The sequence below is a fragment of the Stegostoma tigrinum genome, chromosome 35, assembly GCF_030684315.1.
Source record: "Stegostoma tigrinum isolate sSteTig4 chromosome 35, sSteTig4.hap1, whole genome shotgun sequence".
In the NCBI taxonomy this organism is placed as follows: Eukaryota; Metazoa; Chordata; class Chondrichthyes; order Orectolobiformes; family Stegostomatidae; genus Stegostoma; species Stegostoma tigrinum.
Window position 1 is genome coordinate 5,060,037 of NC_081388.1, and position 22,615 is coordinate 5,082,651.

Genomic DNA, 22,615 nt, shown 5'->3' on the forward strand with positions numbered 1-22,615 from the left:
ACTCTGTTTATTCCTTCACAGATACTGCCAAACCTGCTCAGCTTTTCCAGCAACTTTATTTTTGCACATGGAATGCATGTAGGGGTAGTGTACACCATATAATACTAAATAATGATATAGTGAGCAGTTAGAAACAAGAAATTTCAAAAGAACAAAGGCAGATGGTTCTTGCACGTATAACATCTATAAAATAAATGGGATGGTGGTTAATCTAGAGAAAATAGAATTCATTTAGTCTAAAGCTGTTCATTTTTGTCATATGAAACTATACACATTTTATGAGTTGTCCCTTTCTGTTGTGTGATGCATGGGGAAACATGCCAATAATGAAATATACAATAATTGAATGATAATGCTCAGCAAAACGCAAAGAAGAGACATCAGGAGGATTTAAATTGCTTTCACTAGCCTTGTATCTATATAGATATACATAATATCATCTTTTGATGGGCCATTTGGTATCATAAAGGTCTGGTCCAATTTGTTTTTCCTCTTTGATACAAGTATTCATTGCATATTTTAATTCTCCACATTATCTGATCACTAAAAAGGAACTAAAAAAAAATTAGATCACACCATAGATCATTCTTGATCTTGATCATACTGTGTAAGAGTTACTAGGAAGCTTAAATGGAGATTCTTAGATTGAACAAGCAACTATTTTTGCCATCTGAATCACTTCAATTCTTACTACTTGAAGTAAAGCGTGTTAAAAATGCACAGCAAAAATTGCAGAGGTCAAGTATATTTTTCTTAGAATGGTATGCTATCTTTAAAGGTGACTAAGAAATTCATCTTATTTCAAATTACAGCTCTTTTGCTCCAAGTATCATTTGCTTTTCATCCTTCCATGAATTATAAATCAAACATTCTGGTAATTGGGTACACTGGGACTCAAAATAAAGTATATTAATATTCATTAGAAAACCCATTGTTAGATTTAATAGAAAAATACATGTCACTACAAAGCATAGACCTGATATGGCATTTGTGTTCTTTTAGAATTTGATAAAACTGATAAAATATTCTTACAGCAGGTTTAAAGGAAAAGTCTATGTTTTCTAAAAGAAAATTCAGAAATTATATACATTTGTGACAATTATTTGTATATTTCACACCATTAAAATTTTAGAAGTTAATTAAGATTTAAACAATCTTTCAGTAGAAACCACCCTTGCTTCACGTGTTTGCAACATTTCAATGAGAAGGTATGAAAAAAAAATCCCAGCCTCTTCTTCAGTGGCAATTGAATGTTTTTGATGAGATTTACTAAAATGTAGCCTTTGCCAAGTTTGATAGAATGTTTGCCACCAATGATGATGTTGAATGAACCCTGCACAGACCACTTTGGTTTCTCTCTGTCATTTACTACTAGAATAGGTAGCAAGAAACTACAGTCTCTTTCCCAATGTATGTCCACTTGTGAATTTGTGCAGTGAATACTCAGGGACTATTGAACTCCTCTCCAGGAATAAAAGCCCAGTAATCCCTCAGGCTTCAATCACTATCTGCCCAGAGCAGATTAATAACCACACTACAGTGAACCAGGGACTCAGTTACCACAGAAACAAGAATTTCAGCTCAAATTTAAGGCATGCATTTTATTTAGTTTACCTTTGCCTGATAACATACAGCATAGTGGCATCATAATATTACAAAATAGTGCTGCAAACTGGAATAATTTCACAATATGGCAGCCTGCTCTATGTTAATCTGCACTAAAAAGAACACTATTATTTAAATGATTAAATGATGCAAAATGAAAACACTGGAGGGATACCACCTAGGGTTTAAATAATAAATTTCATCTATCATTTTTATTTCTGAAAACACAGATTTTTCCTTTAAATTAGATATTTCCATGAGCGGCTAATTTCAAGATGATACAAGCTGGTTCATGAGAATGTTTGTGTAAAGAGAATTCACATATCAATTTATTCCCTACACATTCAGTAGTGTTTCCATCACAGTGACTGGATAACAGGGATTGTCTGCTTACCAGATATATTTGGAGCTTTGCACTGTACCATTTTTAACAAAAATGCCTTATCAGGTTTATTCTTTTCAACTTACTTTAATTTGGACATTATCAGTACAATTTATAATCCCAAAACAGTCAACATTTTCCCAAAAGTCACCAGAGTATAAAAAAAGTGACACAAAGGAATGCAATGTTGTAAATAAAAATTCCTTTTGGCCAATAGCACATTGGCTAGCATTTTCAATTTATGGAGAATTTCATGAGCAAGGCTTATTTAAAGAAAAAAACTGGAGATATGCTTTGAAAGGAGGTGTAAAAGTGGAGAAGGACTTGAAAAGGTATTTCTTCCTACCATCAAAGGATCAAGTTACAGACCCAGCATTGATCACTTTAAGTGACTGCATTTCTAACACTTTGAATTGCTGTCTGGGGACTCAAGGGATAAGGTGTAGATGACATAAACCCAGCTGATACTTGAAGTTACTACCCTCTTTTATACCTTTAACATGCAACTATTGTAGTTTTTATGCTACTGAAGAAAAGCTTGACTCAGCTTTTACCAGAGTGGATAGGAAAATCACTGGCTGAACAATGGCATTGGAAAGATTGGCAGATAGGGAGAAATAAGTGACATATAACAAGGATCAAGACATTCACAGCAATTCAGGTCTGGCAAAAATGAATATGATTTTACCTTCATTGCAAGTGTAAGTTCCTATTATCTCAATCATGAACATAATTACATACAGAGAAGGAGCACGAAATTTATTATGACAGTTTAATTGATGTAAAATATTATTTAAAATGTTAAGATTTAGCTTGAAGAGGTAGGTGCCAAGCTCTGTGGGAGAATGGCACTGTTCATACATAAGGTTACACTTCATTTAAACTTCAAACTCAAATATCAGCGTACTATACCATAATTACACCAGCTTTGTGCTTGGGAAACAAATTCATCAATTAAAAAAAATTACGGAAGTGTTTGGATCCTCGCTATCTATCTTGGGCTACAACCAAAGTCATAATGCAGTGAAACTGCAATGAGAAAAAAAGCAGCCAGCAACCATTAATTTAATATTGTACAATATCTCATAATATCTTATCCCTGGCAGGTAATCAAACATATGTACTGATATAAAAGCACAATTTACATATTAAGCTTTTCGCCTACATTTGTTGCTTTGCTTGTTTCTCCAAGCTGGCTTGAGGGGAATGTGTAGTGATATCTGTGGATGTGGACTGCAGACGAATCCCAGGCTGAAGCTGGGAGAGTAGGCTGTACCTGTGACACTGTGATACCACATTTCTTTGCCAGTTCCTCTTTGGCTTCCTCACTAGGATAGGGATTACTCAGGTGGGAGTAGAAATACTCGTTCAGAACTTCTGTGGCCTGCTTGCTGAAATTACGTCGTTTTCGCCTTTGAAATGAAGGAAAAAAATTTTGAGTGTCACTGGTTTAAAGTCAGCCTCAAGCATCTAAAAATTTCCTTCCACATCAGACCAAATTGGTTTACTGTATCACTAGTTTACTCAGCCTTTTTGGTTTTTGAATTTGCTTGTTGAATTTGCCGAGCTAAAAAAAACTGGAAAACAATTACCATCAAATTGAATATTTTAGTCTCAATTTTGTTGTACACAAGCTCAATCTTTTCCAGCCATCAAGTTAGAAAGTACAGATTGTTACACCACAAAATAAAATGCCATTTGGCCTATCAGTTCCATGCCAACCCGTTTGAAATATTTATCCACTTTAACTTGCTCCTCTGCTCTTTACCGTTGAGACCACACTATTCTCTCCTTCAGGTATTTCTCCAATTCCTTTGAATTTACTTCTCCATCTTTTCAGGCAATGCATTCTAGATCATAATAATTAATATCATTGTTGTGGTTGGTTGGCTCACCAAGCTGGTTTGTTGATCCACAGGTGTTTCATTATCCTGCTAGTTAACATCAGTGCAGCCTCCATTGAAGCGCCTGTTATTTAAACACCGTTGTCCGTTGAGCTGGATTACCTCACTTCCAGTTTTCCTGCGTAAAGGAGTGCATATGGGATCTAGCTCTATGTGTTTATTGATGGCTTTCTAAGTGGAGTACCAGGCTTCTAGGAATTCCCATCCTTGTCTCTGCTTTGCCTGTCCCAGGATCCTGGCGTTGTCTCAATCAAACGGTGGTTTTCTTTATCCATGTGGATGGAGATGAGTGAGCAATGGTCATGTCCTTTTGTTGCTAGTTGATGTGCATGTACTCGTGTGGTTAATTTCCTTCCTGTCTGTCCAATGTAATGTTTGTTGCAGTCTTTGCAGGGAATCTTGTCTATGACATTCGTCCTGTCCATGGTGGGCAGTGGGTCTTTGGTTTGGGTGAGCAGTTGGCATGGGGTTGATAGGGTAGAGTAGCACACAAATCCACATCAACCCTATGCCAACTGCTCACCTGGACCAAAGACCCACTACCCACCATGGACAGGACCAATGTCATATACAAGATTCCCTGCAAAGACTGCAACTAACACTACATTGTGTTTGGACAAACAGGAAAGAAATTAACCACAAGGGTACATGAACATCAACTGGCAACATCAACAAAAAGACAAGACCAATACTCACTCATCTCCATTCACATAAATAAGGAAAACTACCAATTTGATTGGGGCAACACCAGGATCCCAGGACAGGCAAAGTAGAGACAAGGACGGGAATTCCTAGAAGCCTGGTACTCCACTAAGAAAGCCATTAATAGACACATACAGCTAGAAACCGTATACACTCCATTGTGACGGAAAACCAGAAGTGAATTAATCCAGCTCAATGGACTCCAGAGTTTAAATGATGGGCAGGAAAACACAACAGTGCTTCAGTGGAGGCTGACGATGTTACCCAGCAGGGTAATGAAACGTCTGTAGAACAACCAACCAGCTCAGCGAGCCAACCAAACACAGCATCCGCAACCTGAGCTATAAATCTACTCTAAAACCTTAGAATTAATATAATTCATAATAAAAAGACCTATCTTTTCATCTTAGTTCTTTCGCCAATTACCTTAAGTTGCTGTCCTTCCATTACTGATCCTTCTGACAGTAGTGTGATTCATGCTGAGGTGATTCATTTTGGAAGGACTAACTTGAAAGCAGAGTTGACAGAAAGATTCTTGGCAGTGTGGTGGAGCAGAGGGATCTTGGGGTTTATGTTCACAGTTCCCTGAGAGCTGCCACCCGGGTGGATAGAGTTATTAAGAAGGCTTATGGTGTTTTAGTTTTCATTAAAAGAGGGATTGAGTTCAAGAGCTGTGAAGTTGTGCTTCAGTTGTACAAAACCCTAGTTCGGCCACATCTGGAGTATTGTGTCCAGTTCTGGTCACCTCATTACAGGAAGAATGTGGAAGCGTTGTAAAAGATGCAGAGGAGATTTACCAGGATGTTGCCTGGAATGGAGGGAAGGTCTTACAAGGAAAAGCTGAGAGATCTAGGGCTTTTCTCTTTAGAACGATGAACGATGAGAGGTGACTTGATAGAGGTGTACAAAATGATCAGAGACATAGACAGAGTGGACAGCCAAAGACTTTTTCCTAGGGTGGCAGTAGCTATTATGAGGGGGCATAGTTTGAACGGGAGTGGAGGTAGATATAGGGGAGACATCAGAGGTAGATCCTTTACTCAGAGAGTGGTAGAAGCGTGGAATGCATTGCCAGAGAGGGTAGTGGAGTCAGCCTCATTAGGGGTATTTAAGCGGCTATTGGATAGGCATATGGATGGTAGTTTAACAGAGCGGTGGAGGTTAGACAGACCTTAGGTTTCGGGTAAACGTTCGGCACAACATCGTGGGCCGAAGGGCCTGTACTGTGCAGTACTGTTCTATGTTCTAGAAATAGTTTATCCTTAGTTACCCTATAAAAATTATTCATATGCATGAATTTTTCAGTGATAATGAAACTGTCAACAAATTTGCACATGCAGAGAATAACAGGAAAAACCAGAAGTTGCTGCTAGTGATTCTACAATCTATGACAGTCTGCAGGCTTACATCACTACCTCCACGTAATCAAATTTCCAAGCCTAATCTTGTAAAAACCCTTTAAAAAAATTACACCTGGTTGAATGGGTTATTGATTTCTACCAAACACTCTTCACATGCCCTTTTATGTTTGTGCAATGTCAAATTTCTCCTTGCTGATGAACGAAAGGTATATTTTAAAACATAGTTTGTTTTTAAAGCTAAGTTCATAGTTTAGCTTGTATCTTAGTCTAGTCATAATTTAAATTCATCAAGTACTCTGCAGTGAAATAAACTAAAGATGATGGATTCTGTAGTGTAGTGGCTATCACTTTCACCCCACACATGAAAGGTCTGTAATTTAAAACTGGGCAGAAATAGTGAGCTGCCTGAACAAGCCCTTTTGTGGTATAGTGGCAGTGCTCTTACCCTGGGCTAGGAGGCCAAGATTCAAGTGCCAGAGGTGTGCAATAACATCTGTGAACAGGTTGATTAGAAAAGTAAGTTAAATAAAAAAAAACTTCCGACATTCTGGAGTTTGAGAGTGCCTCAATGTATTCTAATTGCTGCACTTTCTGATATCTCTGTAGCAAGACCCCTAGGGATCTTCTTGCCTCGTCAGATGGTTTTCATTGCTGATTTAAATCTTCTCTGCTCTGAGAAGAACAATTTCAGCTTCTCTTACTTGCCGCATAACTTAAGCTCCTTGTTCCTGGTACCATTCAATTAAATCTTCTCTATGTTGTCTCCTCACCATGGCCTTTTTTACTTCAACTTATGGGGTATTGATGTTACTGGCTGAGCTAGCATTTATTGCCTGTCCCTAGTTCACTTTGATAAGGTGATTGTATGTTGTAGGTAGACTCACAATACCATAAGGGAGGGAATTTCAGGATTTTGACCAGCAACACTGAAGGAACGGTGATACATTTCCAAGCCAGGATGGTGAGTGGCTTGAAAGGGAACTTGCAGATTCCTATGCACCCGCTGCTCTTGTCTTCCAAGACAGAAGGGATCGCAGGTTTGGAAAGCGCTGTCTAAGGATCGTTGACAAATTTCTGCAGTGCATCTTGCAAATAGTATATTCTGCTGCTATTGAGAGTTGCCTTGATGGCCTTCCTTTAGTGTGAACTGGAAACAATTCTCCAATAAGCAATCAATATAGATAAATTTAATCTATTTTACAGAACATGTATCAAACATTTAAGATGAAATATTTTCCTTGAAACAGAACAGGTAAAATTAAATAGGATGATTTTTTTTAACCTTTCTTATATAGTCAAGTGAAGCATATATAGAACGTTGAACAGTACAGGCCCTTTGGCCCACGATGTTGTGCCGACCTATTATCCTACTCTAAGATCAAACTACCCTGCATACCATTCATTTTACTATCATCCATGAGACTATCCAAGAGTCGCTTAAATGTCTGTAATGTATCTGACTCCACTACCACTGCCAGCAGCGCATTCCATGCACCCACCCACTCTCTGTGTTAAGACCTACCTCTAACATCTCCTCTATACATTCCTCCAATCACCTTAAAATTATGCCCCCTCATAATAGTCACTTCTGCCCTGGGAAAAAGTCTCTGGCTATCCACTCTATCTATGCATCTCATCACCTTGTATATCTCTATCAAGTACATTCTCATTCTTCTTTACTCCAGTGAGAAAAGCCCTAACTCCCTCAACCTTTCCTGATAAGACCTGCCCTCCAGTCCTGGCAGCATTCTGGTAAATCTCCTCTGCACCCTTTCTGAAGCTTCCAAATCCTTCCTATAATGGGCAACCAGAACTGAACACAATATTCCAAGTGTGATATATGTTCCAAGGTCATGCACTAAGTGGCTTAGCAAACAGTAGACACTCAATAGTTAAATGGCACAAAATTGAGATAGATGGTTTCTATTGTTTGGATGCTACTGATGCTATTTAATTACAAATATAATGCACAGAACGTTCACCTTCACTTTTGCAAGAAACTTTTTCATAACCATGTTGGAGCAGATGCTAAAAGGGGTCTAGTCTTCATCCTTCTGGAACATTTTATTTGTAACAACACATTACATATTGTACACTCAATCGAACAACCAGTTTCCTTAGATCCTATAACTATATATTCATTTGTGCTCATGTATAAATGTTCACCATTTGAATACATTTAAGTATTCAACTGTTGCCTGATTAATAATGACACCCAGCAGCACTTTTTAAATGATCATGAACGGCTGACGGGTTAGTTGTTAATTAATTTCTTCTGGTTGTTGTTGGAATTCCATATGTGTTTGCTGGCTGTATATTTGTTTAAAGAAACAAAAGGTCTACAGGGAGTAGTGCAGCAGTGCTTAATGGCTTTTTGCTGACTTCAAAGTTTATACACAAATCAGTTGCTCCCAGGCATAGGTTCACTAATAATCAACTCTTGGAATTCAGTGCAATTTAGGTGAACAGAGCAGAAAAAGTTGCTGAAAAAAGTAGCTGGAGGATAGTGAGATGGGCTCTTCTAAAGAGGCCTTCAGAGAAGAAGTAATTATCCCAGTAAGGACAATGTCTGTAACGTGTGTGCATTATTAAGAACATTCTCAGTGAAATCCTCCACCTGCACTACAGCTACAATCTCAAGGAGGGACAAGGAGCCCTTTATCAATAGCTGTAAAGGTGACTATACAGATGAAATGTTAACACCTGTTTCTTTTCAGGTTGCAGCTGGAGATATTTGCAACACCTTGCTGTTTGTTATCCAATGTTCCATAAAGCAGATAGCTGACTCTCTCTATTCTTTGAAACCTAACTGTACTTCATTCTCTCCTACCAGAGACAAACATTCAGAACGATCTTGAGTCTCTACCAGTATTTCAGACTTTTTCATATTGTGCTACTGACTGGACGCATACTGCTTTGCAGACTACATATGGCAAATGCCCGATTACAGAACTAAAAGCGATACCATTTTCTCAATGTACAGCTAGTACAGACAGCAGATTATTCAGGTCATTGCTCTGTGTTCTGACAGTATTTGTAATGCTTCATTCTCCAGCAGTTGATTATGCCAGCTGCATTTGAGTCACCACGGCAAGCTAAAAGTGCCTACTGGGTGACAAGAGCTATCAACTGACTACATGGCTGATTACTCTCGTGCAGTACCCATGCACAAATGCACAGCATGCATATATTGAAGGTCATGTTGTCACATGAAATGTGATTTATGACTCTATGTGCAGATCATTAGTGCACTCAAAACAACACTTTCTGTATTGCTCTGGAGACGCCTGCTGTACCAAAATAGGTGTCAAGATTCCTCACAGTGTGCAGCATACAACTTGCTATCATGAAGGGATGGTGACAGCTCTTGCTACCAGATATATAGTGAGGCAGAAGGAGGCAAACCAAAGGGAACCTAAATGTCCCTTCCCAACTGGGTTGTCTGTAAAGGAGAAGGTTCATTCGACTAATATAAAGTGTAAAGTCCAATTGTGAAAGATTAGACAGGTTGGGCCTGAATCTAAAATATTTTAGAAGATTGATGAGTAATCTTATTTAAACATAAGATCCTGTGGGATATCACAGAATGGATGCTCTTTGGAGGTTTCTCTTTGTAGGTGAGACTACATATGAGGGGACATTGTTAAAAAAAAAGGTTTTTGCATTTAATATGGAGATGAGGAGAAATTTAAGGAGTACAGGCTAGTTTTAAGTGATGCTAGCAATTTATGATATTGTTCCCCAGCTGAAATATTCAGCCAATTAACAACCTGGTTAGTGCTGGATGAACTATATAAAAATAACACCATAAAACTCATATTAGTACAGGTTAACTGCACATAAGAACATTAGAATATAAGAACTAGGAGCAGGATTAGGCCATCTGGCTCCTCGAGCCTGCCCCTCCATTTAATAAGATCATGGCTGATCTTTTTGAGACTCAGCTCCACTTACCAGTCCGCTCATCATAACTCTTAATTCCTTTACTGTTCAGAAATTTATCTGGCCTTGACTTAAAAACATTCAGCGAGGTAGCTTCAACAGCTTCACGAGGAGGGAATTCCATAGATTCACAACCTTTTGGGTGAAGAAGTTCCTCCTGACCTCAGCCCTACATCTGCCTCCCTTTAATTTGAGGCTATGCCCTCTAGTCCTAGTTTCAGCTGCTAGTGGAAACAACCTCCCTGCCTCCACCATATCTATTTCCTTCATAATCTTATGATTCTATAAGATCTCCCCTCATTCTTCTGAATTTGAATGAGTATAATTCCAGCCTACTCAGTCTCTCCTCGTAATCCAACCCTCTCAACTCTGGAATCAACTGAGTGAATCTCCTCTGCACCCCCTCCAGTGCTAGTATATCCCTTCTCAAGTCAGGAGACCAAAACTGCACACAACACGCCAGGTGTGGCCTCACCAGGACCATATACAGCTGCAGCACAGCCTCCATGTTTTTAAACTCCATCCCTTTACCAAAGACAGATAAAATTCCATTTGCTTTTTTAATTACCTGCTGCACCTGCAATCCTACTTTTAGCGATTCATGCACAAGGACACCCAAGTCCCTCTGCACAGCAGCGCGCCGCAATTTTTAAAACATAGTCCATTTTGCTATTATTCCCACCAAAATGGATGACCTCACAATTATCAACATTGTACTCCATTTGCCAGAACTTTGCTCACTCACTTAGACTGTTTGTATCCCTCTGCAGTCTTTCAGTGTCTTCTGCGCACTTTGTTCTACCACTTGCCTTAGTGTCATCTGCAAATTTTGACACACGGCACTTCGTCACTAACTCCAAATCATCTATGCAAATTGTAAACAATTGCAGTCCCAACACTGACACTTGAGGCACATCACTAGCCACTGGCTGCCAACCAGAAAACCACCCATCTACCCCTACTCTTTGCTTTCTACTGGTCAACCATTCCTCTATCCATGCCAATACATTACTTGTAATACCGTGCAATTTTATCTTACGTAGCAGCCTTTGGTGTGGCACCTTGTCAAATGCCTTCTGGAAATCCAGATATACCATATCCACAGGTTCCCCACTGTCCACCATGTAAGTAACGTCCTCAAAAAATTCCACCAAATCAGTTAAACATGACCTACCTTTCATGAACCCATGTTGGATGTTCCTCATGGGACAATTTATATCCAGATGTCTTGCTATTTCTTCTTTAATGACAGATTCAAGCATTTTCCCCTCTAATGAAGTTAAGCTAACTAGCCTACAGTTACTTGTTTTTTGTCTACTTCCTTTTTTTAAAACGGTGGCGTCACATTGGCTGTTTTCCAATCTGCGCGAACCACCCCAGACTCCAGTGAATTTTGGTATTACCAGTGCAATTGCTATTTCCCCCATCACCTTTTTTAGTACTCTGGGATGCATTTCATCTAGACCAGGATCATTGCATATGTTTTTGGGCATCGTTAGATTTAGCTGCTTGATTATTAAGTAAAGTTCTACTGTGTATTTCACCTAACAAGCCATTATAAGCTCATTAATTGCTTTGATAAAAATTATTATGTTTATAAATAAAATGTTGGTCTTCACATCAGACATTCATCAAACTTTGGATGAGATCCAAACTCACAACTTCTATAGAATAAAGCTCTTTGATTTAAATTCTCAAAGTGTAAGCTAGAACATAAAAATGAAAAAAAAAACACTTGTCAAGCTTAAATGAAGAAAGACTATTTGCAACTAGTCACAAGAAGCCTTTGCTGTTAGATCTCCCTGATTTCAAAGTCATATATTTCCGATTTTGTTAATATTGTGCAAAGGAAAACAAATATTCCCCAGTGCCTTGTTAAGAGATATTTTGGGAACCAGATTAGCTGACCTTTGAAGAAGTCTTACACATGCCACTTTATTACATTTGCAATCTGAAAATTCAACTAAATTACATCTACTGGATACGCTTTCCAGCCAGTATGGATTACAGGAACCTGGAGCACTGAAGGACAGCAGTGCAACACCTCTGACCTGATTAGAAGTCACATACATCTGTGGATACCCCTGCTGAAACGTCCTGGGAAAACATTTGAAGTTTATGTATTGATGGACGACTTGAATAAATAGAAGCTAGAAGTATCAGGTTAAATATCTTGTAAGGAAACTGACTAGCCGATTTTCACATTATGGGACTGGTTATTAACAAGTCCGGTGAATCCAATACAGAATATGACTCGGGAATAAGAACAACGTATATAACTTTCCCCTGGTATTATTAGGGGAAATACAAGCTCATATTGTATATTGTTGCTTCACATCATCAGCTGCCTAATCGACAGGCATTGTAACTGCATATACAGGAATTAAGTTAAGAGGCTGCCAGTTTTTAGCACTATGTGTCTTTAGGCCAGGTTAGACGACTGAATAAGTCTGAATGAGTGCTACTTTCCCTTATGCCCAGCATAGGATAATATTTTGTAACTGTTCAATTTGGGAGCGTAAGATGTTGAATAGCCTTTAATAAATTGTTAATGTTAACTTTTGTTCAACAACACAGGCAGCGTAAATTAAAAACTGAAAGAATTACGGATGCTGTAAATGAGGAACAAAGTTACTGAAAAAGCTCAGTAGGTCTGGCAGAATCTGTGAAGGAATAAACAGAGTTGACATTTTGGGTCTGGTATCCTTCCTCAGAACACAGACAGCATGGTGGCTCAGTGGTTAGCACTGTTGCCTCACAATACCTGGTTTAGTGTGGAGTTTGCATGTTCTCTTTGCCTGTGTGGGTTTCCGCTGGGTGCTCAAGTTACTGCAAGGTGGTCTGGTTTCCTCCCACAGTCCAAAGATGTGCAGGTTATTTGGATTGGACATGGCTAATTGACTAGTGTCTAAGGATGTGTGAGCCAAATGGATTAATCATGTTAAATGCGGGGTTACAGGGATAGGGTACAGGGCTGGGTCTGAGTGGTATGCTCTTTGGATGGCTCGTGCTGACTCGATGGGCTGTTTGGTCTTTTTCTGCACCATAGAGATTCTATTATAAGAGTAAAACAAAGAAACAAAAAAAAAGCCCTTCATTTGCTCCTGGGATAAGCAAGGTCTGTTTGACTTTCACCCAACTCACATCAATTGGAAGCACGTGTTAATTAATGTTTAAACTGTTACGCCCGATGCTGCACCGCTACAGTAAGGTGGAGGTGATTGTTCCTCCCATTCAAAGGCATCATTTTCCTCCTCTGAAGCATGCCGCAACACTCCTAGCTCTTCAGCACCCATCACATCCCCTCTTACTGTTCTAGTTGTGCAGACCACAACACGCAAGGATTATGCAACACACTTTGTCTGAAGTGAACAACAAGGCTCCAAGTCTGATCCAAGCATCTGCTCCACAATGTACTTGGGTGAAGAATGAGCTGCGTTGTATCTAAGCTTAGCCTCAAAATGAGGGTTATGATTTGAAGTCACGAGCCATAGTTGCAGAGGGCAGCCCTCATCTTCGAAGTGCTTGTGATGTATCTGGCCTTTGAAATTAAGCAGGGAAGTGAGAGAGTTATCAAAGGTGTATGCATCATGGCAACTTCAAAGGTACTTGGTAAAGACCTCCAAGACATGATGTCAATGATCATGGATGATATGTACATTGATCGAACCGAATAAATTGAAGTAATCTACCTCGTTATGATATGGTACTTTCATACAACATGCATACAGTCTATAGCGTCCTGTGCCTAGAGAAAGTCAGCTATGTCGGCAAATCTTACTGCCTAGCCTACAGCACTAAGATCATCATGGGGAAATGAGATGATGTTAATCTGACACAAATTGCATCAAAGACAGCCTTGACGCTTTGCGGGCTAACGATTGAGAGATCTGGCTCAGTTTGCTGATTTTGATTATCCAGATATTCTTGCTGAGAGAGTTTAGTTGCAGTTTGAACCTTGTGCAGCAATGCAGCTCAATGAAAGATTACAGGTGGCACAATGGCTCAGTGGTTAGCACTGATGCCACAGAGCACCAGGGACCTGGGTTCAATTCCACCCTCAGGCGACAGACTGTGTGGAGTTTGAACTGGTGGTTCTCCTTTTCCAATTTGACTGGGATAACACCAAAATCCCGGGACAAGCTAAGCAGAGACAGGCACAGGAATTTCTAGAAGCCTGGCACTCCACGAAGAAAGCCACTAATAGACACATGGAACTCGACCCCATATACACTCCACTATGAAGGAAAACTGGAATTGCGGCAATCCAGCTCAACAGACTCCAGAGTTTAAAAACCAGGCGGGAAAACACACCAACGCTTCATCGGAGGCTGCATCGATGATGTTACCCAACAAGGTAATGAAACATCTGCAGAAAAACAAACTAGCTCGGCGAGCCAATCAACCTCAACACCCACAACCCGAGCCACAAATCTACTCCAAAACCTTAAAAATTTGGATGCTTCCCTAATTTGAAGCTAATGGAAAAATTACAGATGGACTTATAGTGTCTTATTGCAAAAGAAAGCAATCGAATGAAATAGCTTGCAAGTATTGAAAGGTATTGAACAGAATTTTCCAGAGGATGGTGGCATGCTAATGGGTGATTCCTACAGAAGTAAGTAACTTGAAGATTTATGTGACTTGTAGGAGAATTCGAGGGAGAAGTAAAACTGCGTGCATAATGTGTAGTTATAATCTATAATGATATCTTACTTGTATTTATATTGTTTTATTTGCATAAAAAAGATAAAATGTGCGATAGTTCAAAGTGTTCAAACTTTTAGTTAAATATTAATGAGCTCCAACTGGATTGTAAAACTAGAGGTTTTGGTTAAATGCTATAACATGCTTTAAGCTTGCTAAGATTAACTTTGGAAAAAGAAATTTGACCAAATACAATATAGAGGCCAAGCTGTAGTCACTCTAATTTTAGTTTTGAATACTGTTTTCAAGACAAGCAGTAAAACAATGGCAGGTGATCACAAATCCAATATTTTTGAATCAGATGGCATCAAAATAATGCAAATTATCATAAGGAATAAGAAGTGACACTGATCTTTATGAAAATAATCTCACTCAATGGGATTCAGTATGATCAAAATTTGACTGATAATTTGAAAATCCCTGAAAATCAAAAATAGTTCAAAAATAGATGCCAAAGGAGGAAATGATAAACTGGGGGTAACAATGAAAACATTGTAGTAACAACATGGAGTTTTGAGGGCACCTTTAAAGAAAACGTGGAGATGTAGTGGGTTTAGGGAAGAATATTCAGCAAGTTTAACCTAAGCAGAACAAAGGCACAAAAATTCTGTATATCAGGAAATTATATGCTGGTCAGTCTTATCTCAGTGGTAGGGAAATTATCAGAGAGAAACATTATTAGAGAAGAGTCGTAAGGATAGGATTTATTCACATATGGAAAAGTTGGACTTCTTCGGGATAGTCAGCATATCTTTGTGTGGGAAGGTCCTACCTCACAAATTGTATTGAGTTTTTTAAGGAAGTGAAAAGGCAATTGATAACGGAAGAGCAGTGGGTGTTTTTCAGATGGATTTTAATAAATTTGACAAGTTCCTTCATGGTAGACTGGTCCAGAAGATTAAGTCACATGGGATCCACTGTGAGTTGGTAAGTAGTATACAAAATTGGCTTCATCATAGAAGACAGAAGGTAGTTGTTGTGGTGCGTTTTTCTGATTGGAAGTCTTTGACCAATCGTGTTCTGTAAGGATCAGCACTGAGACCTCTGTTGTTTGTATTATGCTTATAAATGATTTGGATGAAAATGTAGGTAGTCTGATTAGTAAATTTGCAGATAAGACGAAAATTGGTGGAGTTGAGAATAGAAAACAGGTTTGTCAAAGGATAAAGCAGGATATAGATCTGTTGCAAATTTGGGTGGAGAAATAGTAGATGGAGTTTAATTGGTGGTTCTCCTTATCCAATTTCACTGGGACAACACCAAAATCCTGGGACAAGCTCAGCAGAGACGGGCACAGGAATTCCTAGAAGCCTGGCACTCCACGAAGAAAGCCATTAACGGACACGTAGACTTTGACCCCATATACACTCCACTACGAAGGAAAACTGGAAGGAACCACAGACAAGTGTGAGGTGATGCATTTTGAAAGATCAAATGCAACAGGAAATTATATAGTGAATGGCAGGACCCTTAGGAACACTGAGACACAGATGGATCTTAAGATGCAAGTGCATACTCCCCGAAAGCGGGAACACAAATTCTGATTGTGGCAACATAGGTGGACAAAGCAAGAAAGGAGGCAGATGCCTGATGATTTTTATTGGTCACAGCATTGAGTATAAAAGGTGGCAAGTCATGTTGCAGCTGTATTAAACTTTAGTTAGGCCACTTTGGAGTACTGTGTGCAGTTCTGCTCACCACAATACATGAAGGATGTGGAGGCTTTTGAGAGGATGTAGAATAGGTTTACCAGACTGTTGCCTGGTTTGGAGTTTATTAATTAGAATAGAATATCCTTTATTGTCGCGTGTATTCCACTGTAGAAGTACAATGAAAAGGTTTTACAATATCTGCCTGTTATGGCGCCATCTTAGGTACAAGTACCTATGTACAAATCTTGGAAACAAAACAGGAACAAGAATTAATTGCATTACTTTACAGAGCTTAAAAAATAAGTTAGAAATAAGATAATAATTATAGGGAGAGGCTGCAAAACCTTGGACTTAATTTGGTTGAGCAGCGGAGACTGAGGGGTAACCTGAAACAATTATATAAAATTACAAGAGACACGGATAGATTAGATTACATTCCCTACAGTGTGGAAACAAGCGCTTTGGCCCAACAAGTCCACACCACCCCTTGGACCTTCCCACCCAGACCCAGCCCCTTATAACCCAACACCCCTGAACGCTACGGGCAATTTAGCATGGCCAATCCACCTAGCCTGCACATCTTTGGATTGTGGGAGGAAACCGGAGCACCAGCGCAGACACAGGGAGAATGTGCAAACTCTGCACAGACAGTTGCCCAAGGCTGGAATCGAGCCTGGGTCCCTGGCGCTATATGGCTGCAGTGCTAACCACTGAGCCACCGTGCCACCAGGGATTTTTTGTTGGGGTGGAAGTGTCAAATATTTGGGGGGAGGTTTAAGGTGAGAGGGGAAGTTTAAAGGATATGTGAGGGCAAGACTTATTTTTACACAAAGTGTGGTAGGTGCTTGGAATCCGCAGCCAGGGAATGTGGTAGGAGCAGATAAAATAGCAATGTTTAAGACGCATTTAGACAAACACATGAACAGACAAGGAATAGAGCAGTACAGACTATGTGCAGGCAGATGGGATTGGTTCAGAATAGCATCATGATTGGCGCAAACATGGTGGGCAGAAGGGCTTATTTCTGTGCTGTACTGTTCTATGTTCTACATTCTATACAGATAAACAGGCTTTAGAGAAGTAAAGGAGTCAGGAGGAAATTTGTGTCTACACCATACCTTTAAAGCTAAAGTTATGTACTACTTAGGAGGGGAACCATATTTTATAGTTTCATTCAGCTAAACAAGGAAGGTGTCAAAGGATGATGCTGAACGTTACAGAGTTCAACAATGATGAAAGACCACAGTGATATCATTTGTGACTTTAGCTCGCTCTGTTATGTTTGTCAGAATTAAGAGACTAGAAACAGAAGCTGTATGAGACAGTTGAGAAAGAAGAATGAAAATGGAGAAACAAATGATAAGCCAGTTAATAAATCAATAGCAGTGGGGGGAAGCATGAATTGGAAGATTTATGAGTTTGAGAGTAAGATTGCAAAGCTCCTAGCAAATGAAAAAGATGAGAGGATATCTTATTTTCCATGGGTGAAAACTTAAAAGTTGTGGGATGGAAGGAGGAAATGTTGGGTATAACAAATGGGGAAATGGTCAAAGATGGTCTTGTATTCTTGCTTTCTGGAAAAAAAAAGCCAAGGCAAAGTTGTAACTGCAGATATTGGCTTCCTCCAGAGGTCCCCAGCATCACAAATACCAGTCTGCAGCGAATTTGATTCACTCCAAAGGGTATCAAGAAAAGGCTGGAGGCATTGGCTACTGTAAAGACTATGGGCCCTGTCAATATTCTAACAATAGTACTGAAAACCTTTGTTCCAGAACTTGCTGTACTCCTAAACAAATTGTTCTAGCTATAACATTGGCATTTACTCAACCATGTGCAAAATTGCCCAGATATTGTGTATATAAAAAGCAGGACAAATCCAACGCGGCCAATTGCTGCTCCATCATTCTATCTCAATCATCAGTAAAGTGATGGAAGGTGTCATTAATAGTGCTATCAAGCAGCACCTGCTCAGCAATAATATGTTGTTACGCCCAGTTTGGTTCTGCCAGGGCCATTCAGCTGCTGACCCTATCACGTTTTCAACTCAACATGGACAAAAGAGCTGAGGGGAGGTGAAATTGACAATGCTTGACATCTAGGCCACATTTGACCAACTATGATACCAAGGAGCCCTAGCAAAACTGGAGTCAAGGAGGATTTCTGCCCTTACCATTACAGACAATGAATTCCAGATTTCCATCAATCTGGGTCAGCAATACTTTTCCCCATATTTCATCTGAACCCCCTTGCCCCTTACTTTAAATCTATATCTCCTGGACACAGAGGGAAGGTTTCTTCCTATCTACCTTATCTATGTCCTTCATAATTCTATACAACTCAATCATGTTGCTCCACAGGCTCCTCTGCTCCAAGGGAAACAACCCACAGAGTATCCAAGATAACAAGGTGTAGAGCTGGATGAACACAGCAGGCCAGGCAACATCAGAGGAACAGGAAAGCTGACGCTTTGGGTCTGGAACCATCTTCAAAAAAGTATCTGAAGAAGAGTCCAGACCCGAAATGTCAGCTTTTCTGCTCCTCTAATGTTGCCTGGCCTGCTGAGTTCATCCAACTCTACACCTTGTTATCTTACACTCCAGCATTGGCAGTTCCTATTATCACAGACTCTCCAATCTCTCTTTAAAATTAAAACTCTGCAGCCCAGCTGACATTCTGGTAAATCTCCTCTGCATGGTCTCCAGGGTAATCACATCCTTCCAATAGAGTGGTCCCAGAACTGCACAGAATTCTCTAGCTGTGGCTTAAACAATATTTTGTACAGCACCAGCATAAAGTCCCTGCTCTTAACTCCATGTCTTAGCTAATAAAGGCAGATATTCCATATGCTTTCTTAAACACTTTATCTACCTGTCCCACTACAATAAGCAGGAACTATCAAAGTAAACAGACTAAACTGCATAACAAGATCGTAGGAATTGCTGATGCTGGAGAATCTGAGATAACACGGTGTGAAGCTGGATGAACACAACAGACCATGCAGCATCAGAGGAGCAGAAAATCTTGACATTTCAGGTCAGGACCGAAACATCAAGCTTTCCTGCTCCTCTGATCATGCTGTGTTCATCCAGCTTCACACCGTGTTATCTGCGTAACAAGATAACCTGATGTTACAAACTCACCAGAAGATGTGCAAGAGTACCTTTATTAGAAAGATCACACATCCTATTTTGCACCAAGTATACAAGCTTGGGTTCCAAATTACATCATCTGTATTTAGAAGCTACAAAATGAGGATAAGCTTGCCTCCTTTATCACTGTACTACTTGCTGGTGCCCCAATAACGCAGCACCAACATACACTTACAGAACATTGTTATTTTACCAAATATTTTATTACCTTTTATAATAAGCAGATTGAATTGGAAAATATTTGGTCCAGTTTTGACCAACAGCCATACTATTCCCAAATAAAATGCTACCTTTCTGCACTACTAATGACTTTTCAGGATCTATCCAATATTTATGCTGAAGAAGAATCATATCAGACACAAAACATTAACTCTGCTTCTCTGTCCACAGACGCTGTCAGACCTACTGAGGTTTTCCAGCACCTTCTGTTTTTATTTCAGATTTCCAGCAATTGCAATATTTGAATTCCTAGGTACTTTTCAAATTTATTGATGGTATTGATGCCCTCTCTAAGAGCATTGTAGCTAACCTAGAATGCATGGGCTACAGCGGTTCAAGAAGGCAGCTCACCACCTCCTTGTCAAGGGCAACTAGGGATGTGTAATAAAAATTGCCCTGCCAGCCTCAACCAAACTCCATGAGTGAATGAAAAAAAAGATAAATATTAGCAAAGTATTTTAAAATACTATTAATATGAAACAAATGTCCAACAAATTGCTTGTTTCATTAGGTCAAAATCCTGAAACTTCTACCCTAACAACATTATGGGTGTACCTGCACCAGATGGACTACAGTGTTTCAGGAAGGCAGTTCACCACCACCAAGGGCACTAGGGATGGGCAAAAAATCCTGTCTCAGCTAGTGATGGTCACATCCCTTGAACGAATAATAAAAAACTAGAATAGCTAATGTGAAAATTGGTCAGAAGTCACACAATATGAGTTTATAGTCCAACAGGTATGTTTGAAATCACAAACTCTTGGAGCGCTGCTCCTAGCCAGGTGTAGTGCAATTTTTTATCTTGTCCACCCCAGTCCAACACTGGCACCTCCACATCATGAAAATTGGTGTTATTGTTGATAGTGAGGAGTATGGTCTCAAGCTACAGTCTGATATTGATCTACGGGAAAATTGGGCAGAGAAATGGGAGATGAAATTTAATCCTGATAAGTGTGAGGTGATGTATTTTGGGAGGTATAACAAAGGAAAGATTTACACAATGATTTGCAGGTCTCTAGGCAGTAGGGAAAAACAAAGGGGCCTAGGTGTACAAGTTCATAGATCGCTGAAGGTGTCAAAGGTCGAAAGGGTAGTGAAGAAGGCATGCTGGATCCTTGCTTCATTAGCCAGGTATAGAGTGTAGGAGCAGGAAATTCTTGTCGCAATTTTATAAAACATTGTTTAGGCCACAGATGAAAACTGTGCGCAGTTCTGGTCACTGCACTATTGGAAGGTTGCAATTGCACTGCAGGGGGTGGGAAATTCACCAGAATATTGCTTGGGATGAAAAGTCTCAGTAATGAGGAGAGACTAGATTCCGGCCAGGTTTGCTTTCCCTGGAGCAGAGGAGGCTGGGGGGGATCTGGTTCAATTATACAAAATTATAACAGGCATAGATAAGATGGATTGTGCAAATCCTTTCCCCATGTCAAATGTGTTTAAGACTCAGGGGCATAAGTTTAAGGTGAGGAACAAGTGGTTCATAGGGGATCTGAGGAAAAATTCATTCACCCAGAGAGTGGTTGAAATATGGAATGAGCTGCCTGAGAGAATGGTAGAGGCAGGTAACGTTAAGGAAGCATTTGGATGAGCACTTAAAATGCCAGGGTATAATAGGCTATGGACCAAGTGCAGGTAACTGGAACTAGTATAGTTTGGTGTTTGTTGGTCAGCATAGACATGTTGGCCCAAAGGACCTGTTTCTATGCTGTATGACTATGACTCTACTTGTAAAATAAATGGTCAGCTTATCTCTCTCTGCAATTTGCATTATATGCTTGTAAACAAGTATAAACATCTTTCCCAATATTTTGCCTCTGTATTTTATATAATGCTAGGTGTATATGGATTCATGCCAATGGATAGTTAAGTTTGACAAGATCCTCTCAAACTATTTGAATGTATTTCAGTTTAATTGATGACAATAACAAAGCTGTTTCAACTATTCCAGTAGGTTTACAAGAAGATACTTGTGGCTTGAATTCTAGTATCATCCTACCTTGCATCAAGGAAACGAGAGCGTAGGATCATGACCGCTTCACATGTGCTCTGTTTTAGCTGCATCTGGATGCTGCTGAATTTTCGGTGGATAATAGAAACCATACGCTCAATCTCCTTTGGTGAAATAGGTCTGGTCCGACTCTGCTCGCGAAGTAAGTTCATAACATGTGTGGTAAATTCACTACATGCCTGCAAATACAACACACCAGGATGCGATTATGCATCAACAAGGGATTCATAAGATGAAATGCACAGATGAGTGCTAACTCCAGCATTTTTTATTTATCTGCATCTGTTAATCAGTTGGTGTGTAAAGTTCTGAGTACTTAGGAACGAGGTACTCTCTGGATGACAAATCATGCTTCAACTGGTATTTCAGAAGAAAATGTCGCACTAGTCTTTATCCTCAAGACTGAATCCTTCGCATGATTGGGTTTATTCTGTATTTTTGCCATTAGGAAGTTCTTCAATACCCACTATCATTCTAAGCTGAAATGTGTCTTCAAAACATTTGCTTTCAAGTACTCATATACCACTAGGTATGTACTGCATTTATGAAACATCCTACTAATATTTTAATCTCTCTCCTTGTTTAAAGTGCTTTTAGCGTTTTATACAGAATTTTGAACAGCTATGCTTACAAGTAATCCTGTAGATGAATTTGTAACACTCTTGAAAGTGTCAGAAGTTCAAATAGGAGTATATTGCACGAAAAACAGATTTACAAACTGAAGTAGTCGTCAGTGGTATAGCCTAATGGCAAAAGAGAGATTTCTACAATCTGGAATACAAATAATGATAAAAGATCTACATTATAAGAATCTAGTGTTTGCTACTCTCCCTGTAGAAAAAATGCTACTTTTCCTCATTAAATTTTAGATTGACTTTTGCCATTATAAGTTTCTTTTAAAGCAGAAATGCCACACTGTCCCTAATGTGGATAAATGTAATTATTGCACAACAACATAGGGAATTTCCATATATAGGTACA

At 39.4% G+C, this 22,615-nt stretch overlaps 1 protein-coding gene across 11 annotated transcripts in view; it reads right to left on the reverse strand.

The window, feature by feature from the left end:
- Positions 1–22,615, reverse strand: part of pbx4 (pre-B-cell leukemia transcription factor 4) — a 472,408-nt gene that overhangs the window by 76,850 nt on the left and 372,943 nt on the right. For 7 of the 11 annotated variants that reach the window (XM_059639960.1, XM_059639966.1, XM_059639962.1 and 4 more), the window contains 2 exons: positions 21,623–21,813; positions 3,153–3,399 (listed from right to left, as the gene is read on the reverse strand). In XM_059639960.1, coding sequence (XP_059495943.1) covers positions 3,153–3,399; positions 21,623–21,813 — 438 coding nt within the window. The remainder of the gene's footprint in view (positions 1–3,152; positions 3,400–21,622; positions 21,814–22,615) is intronic. The other 4 variants (XM_059639963.1, XM_059639964.1, XM_048521990.2 and 1 more) reach the window with 1 other exon arrangement.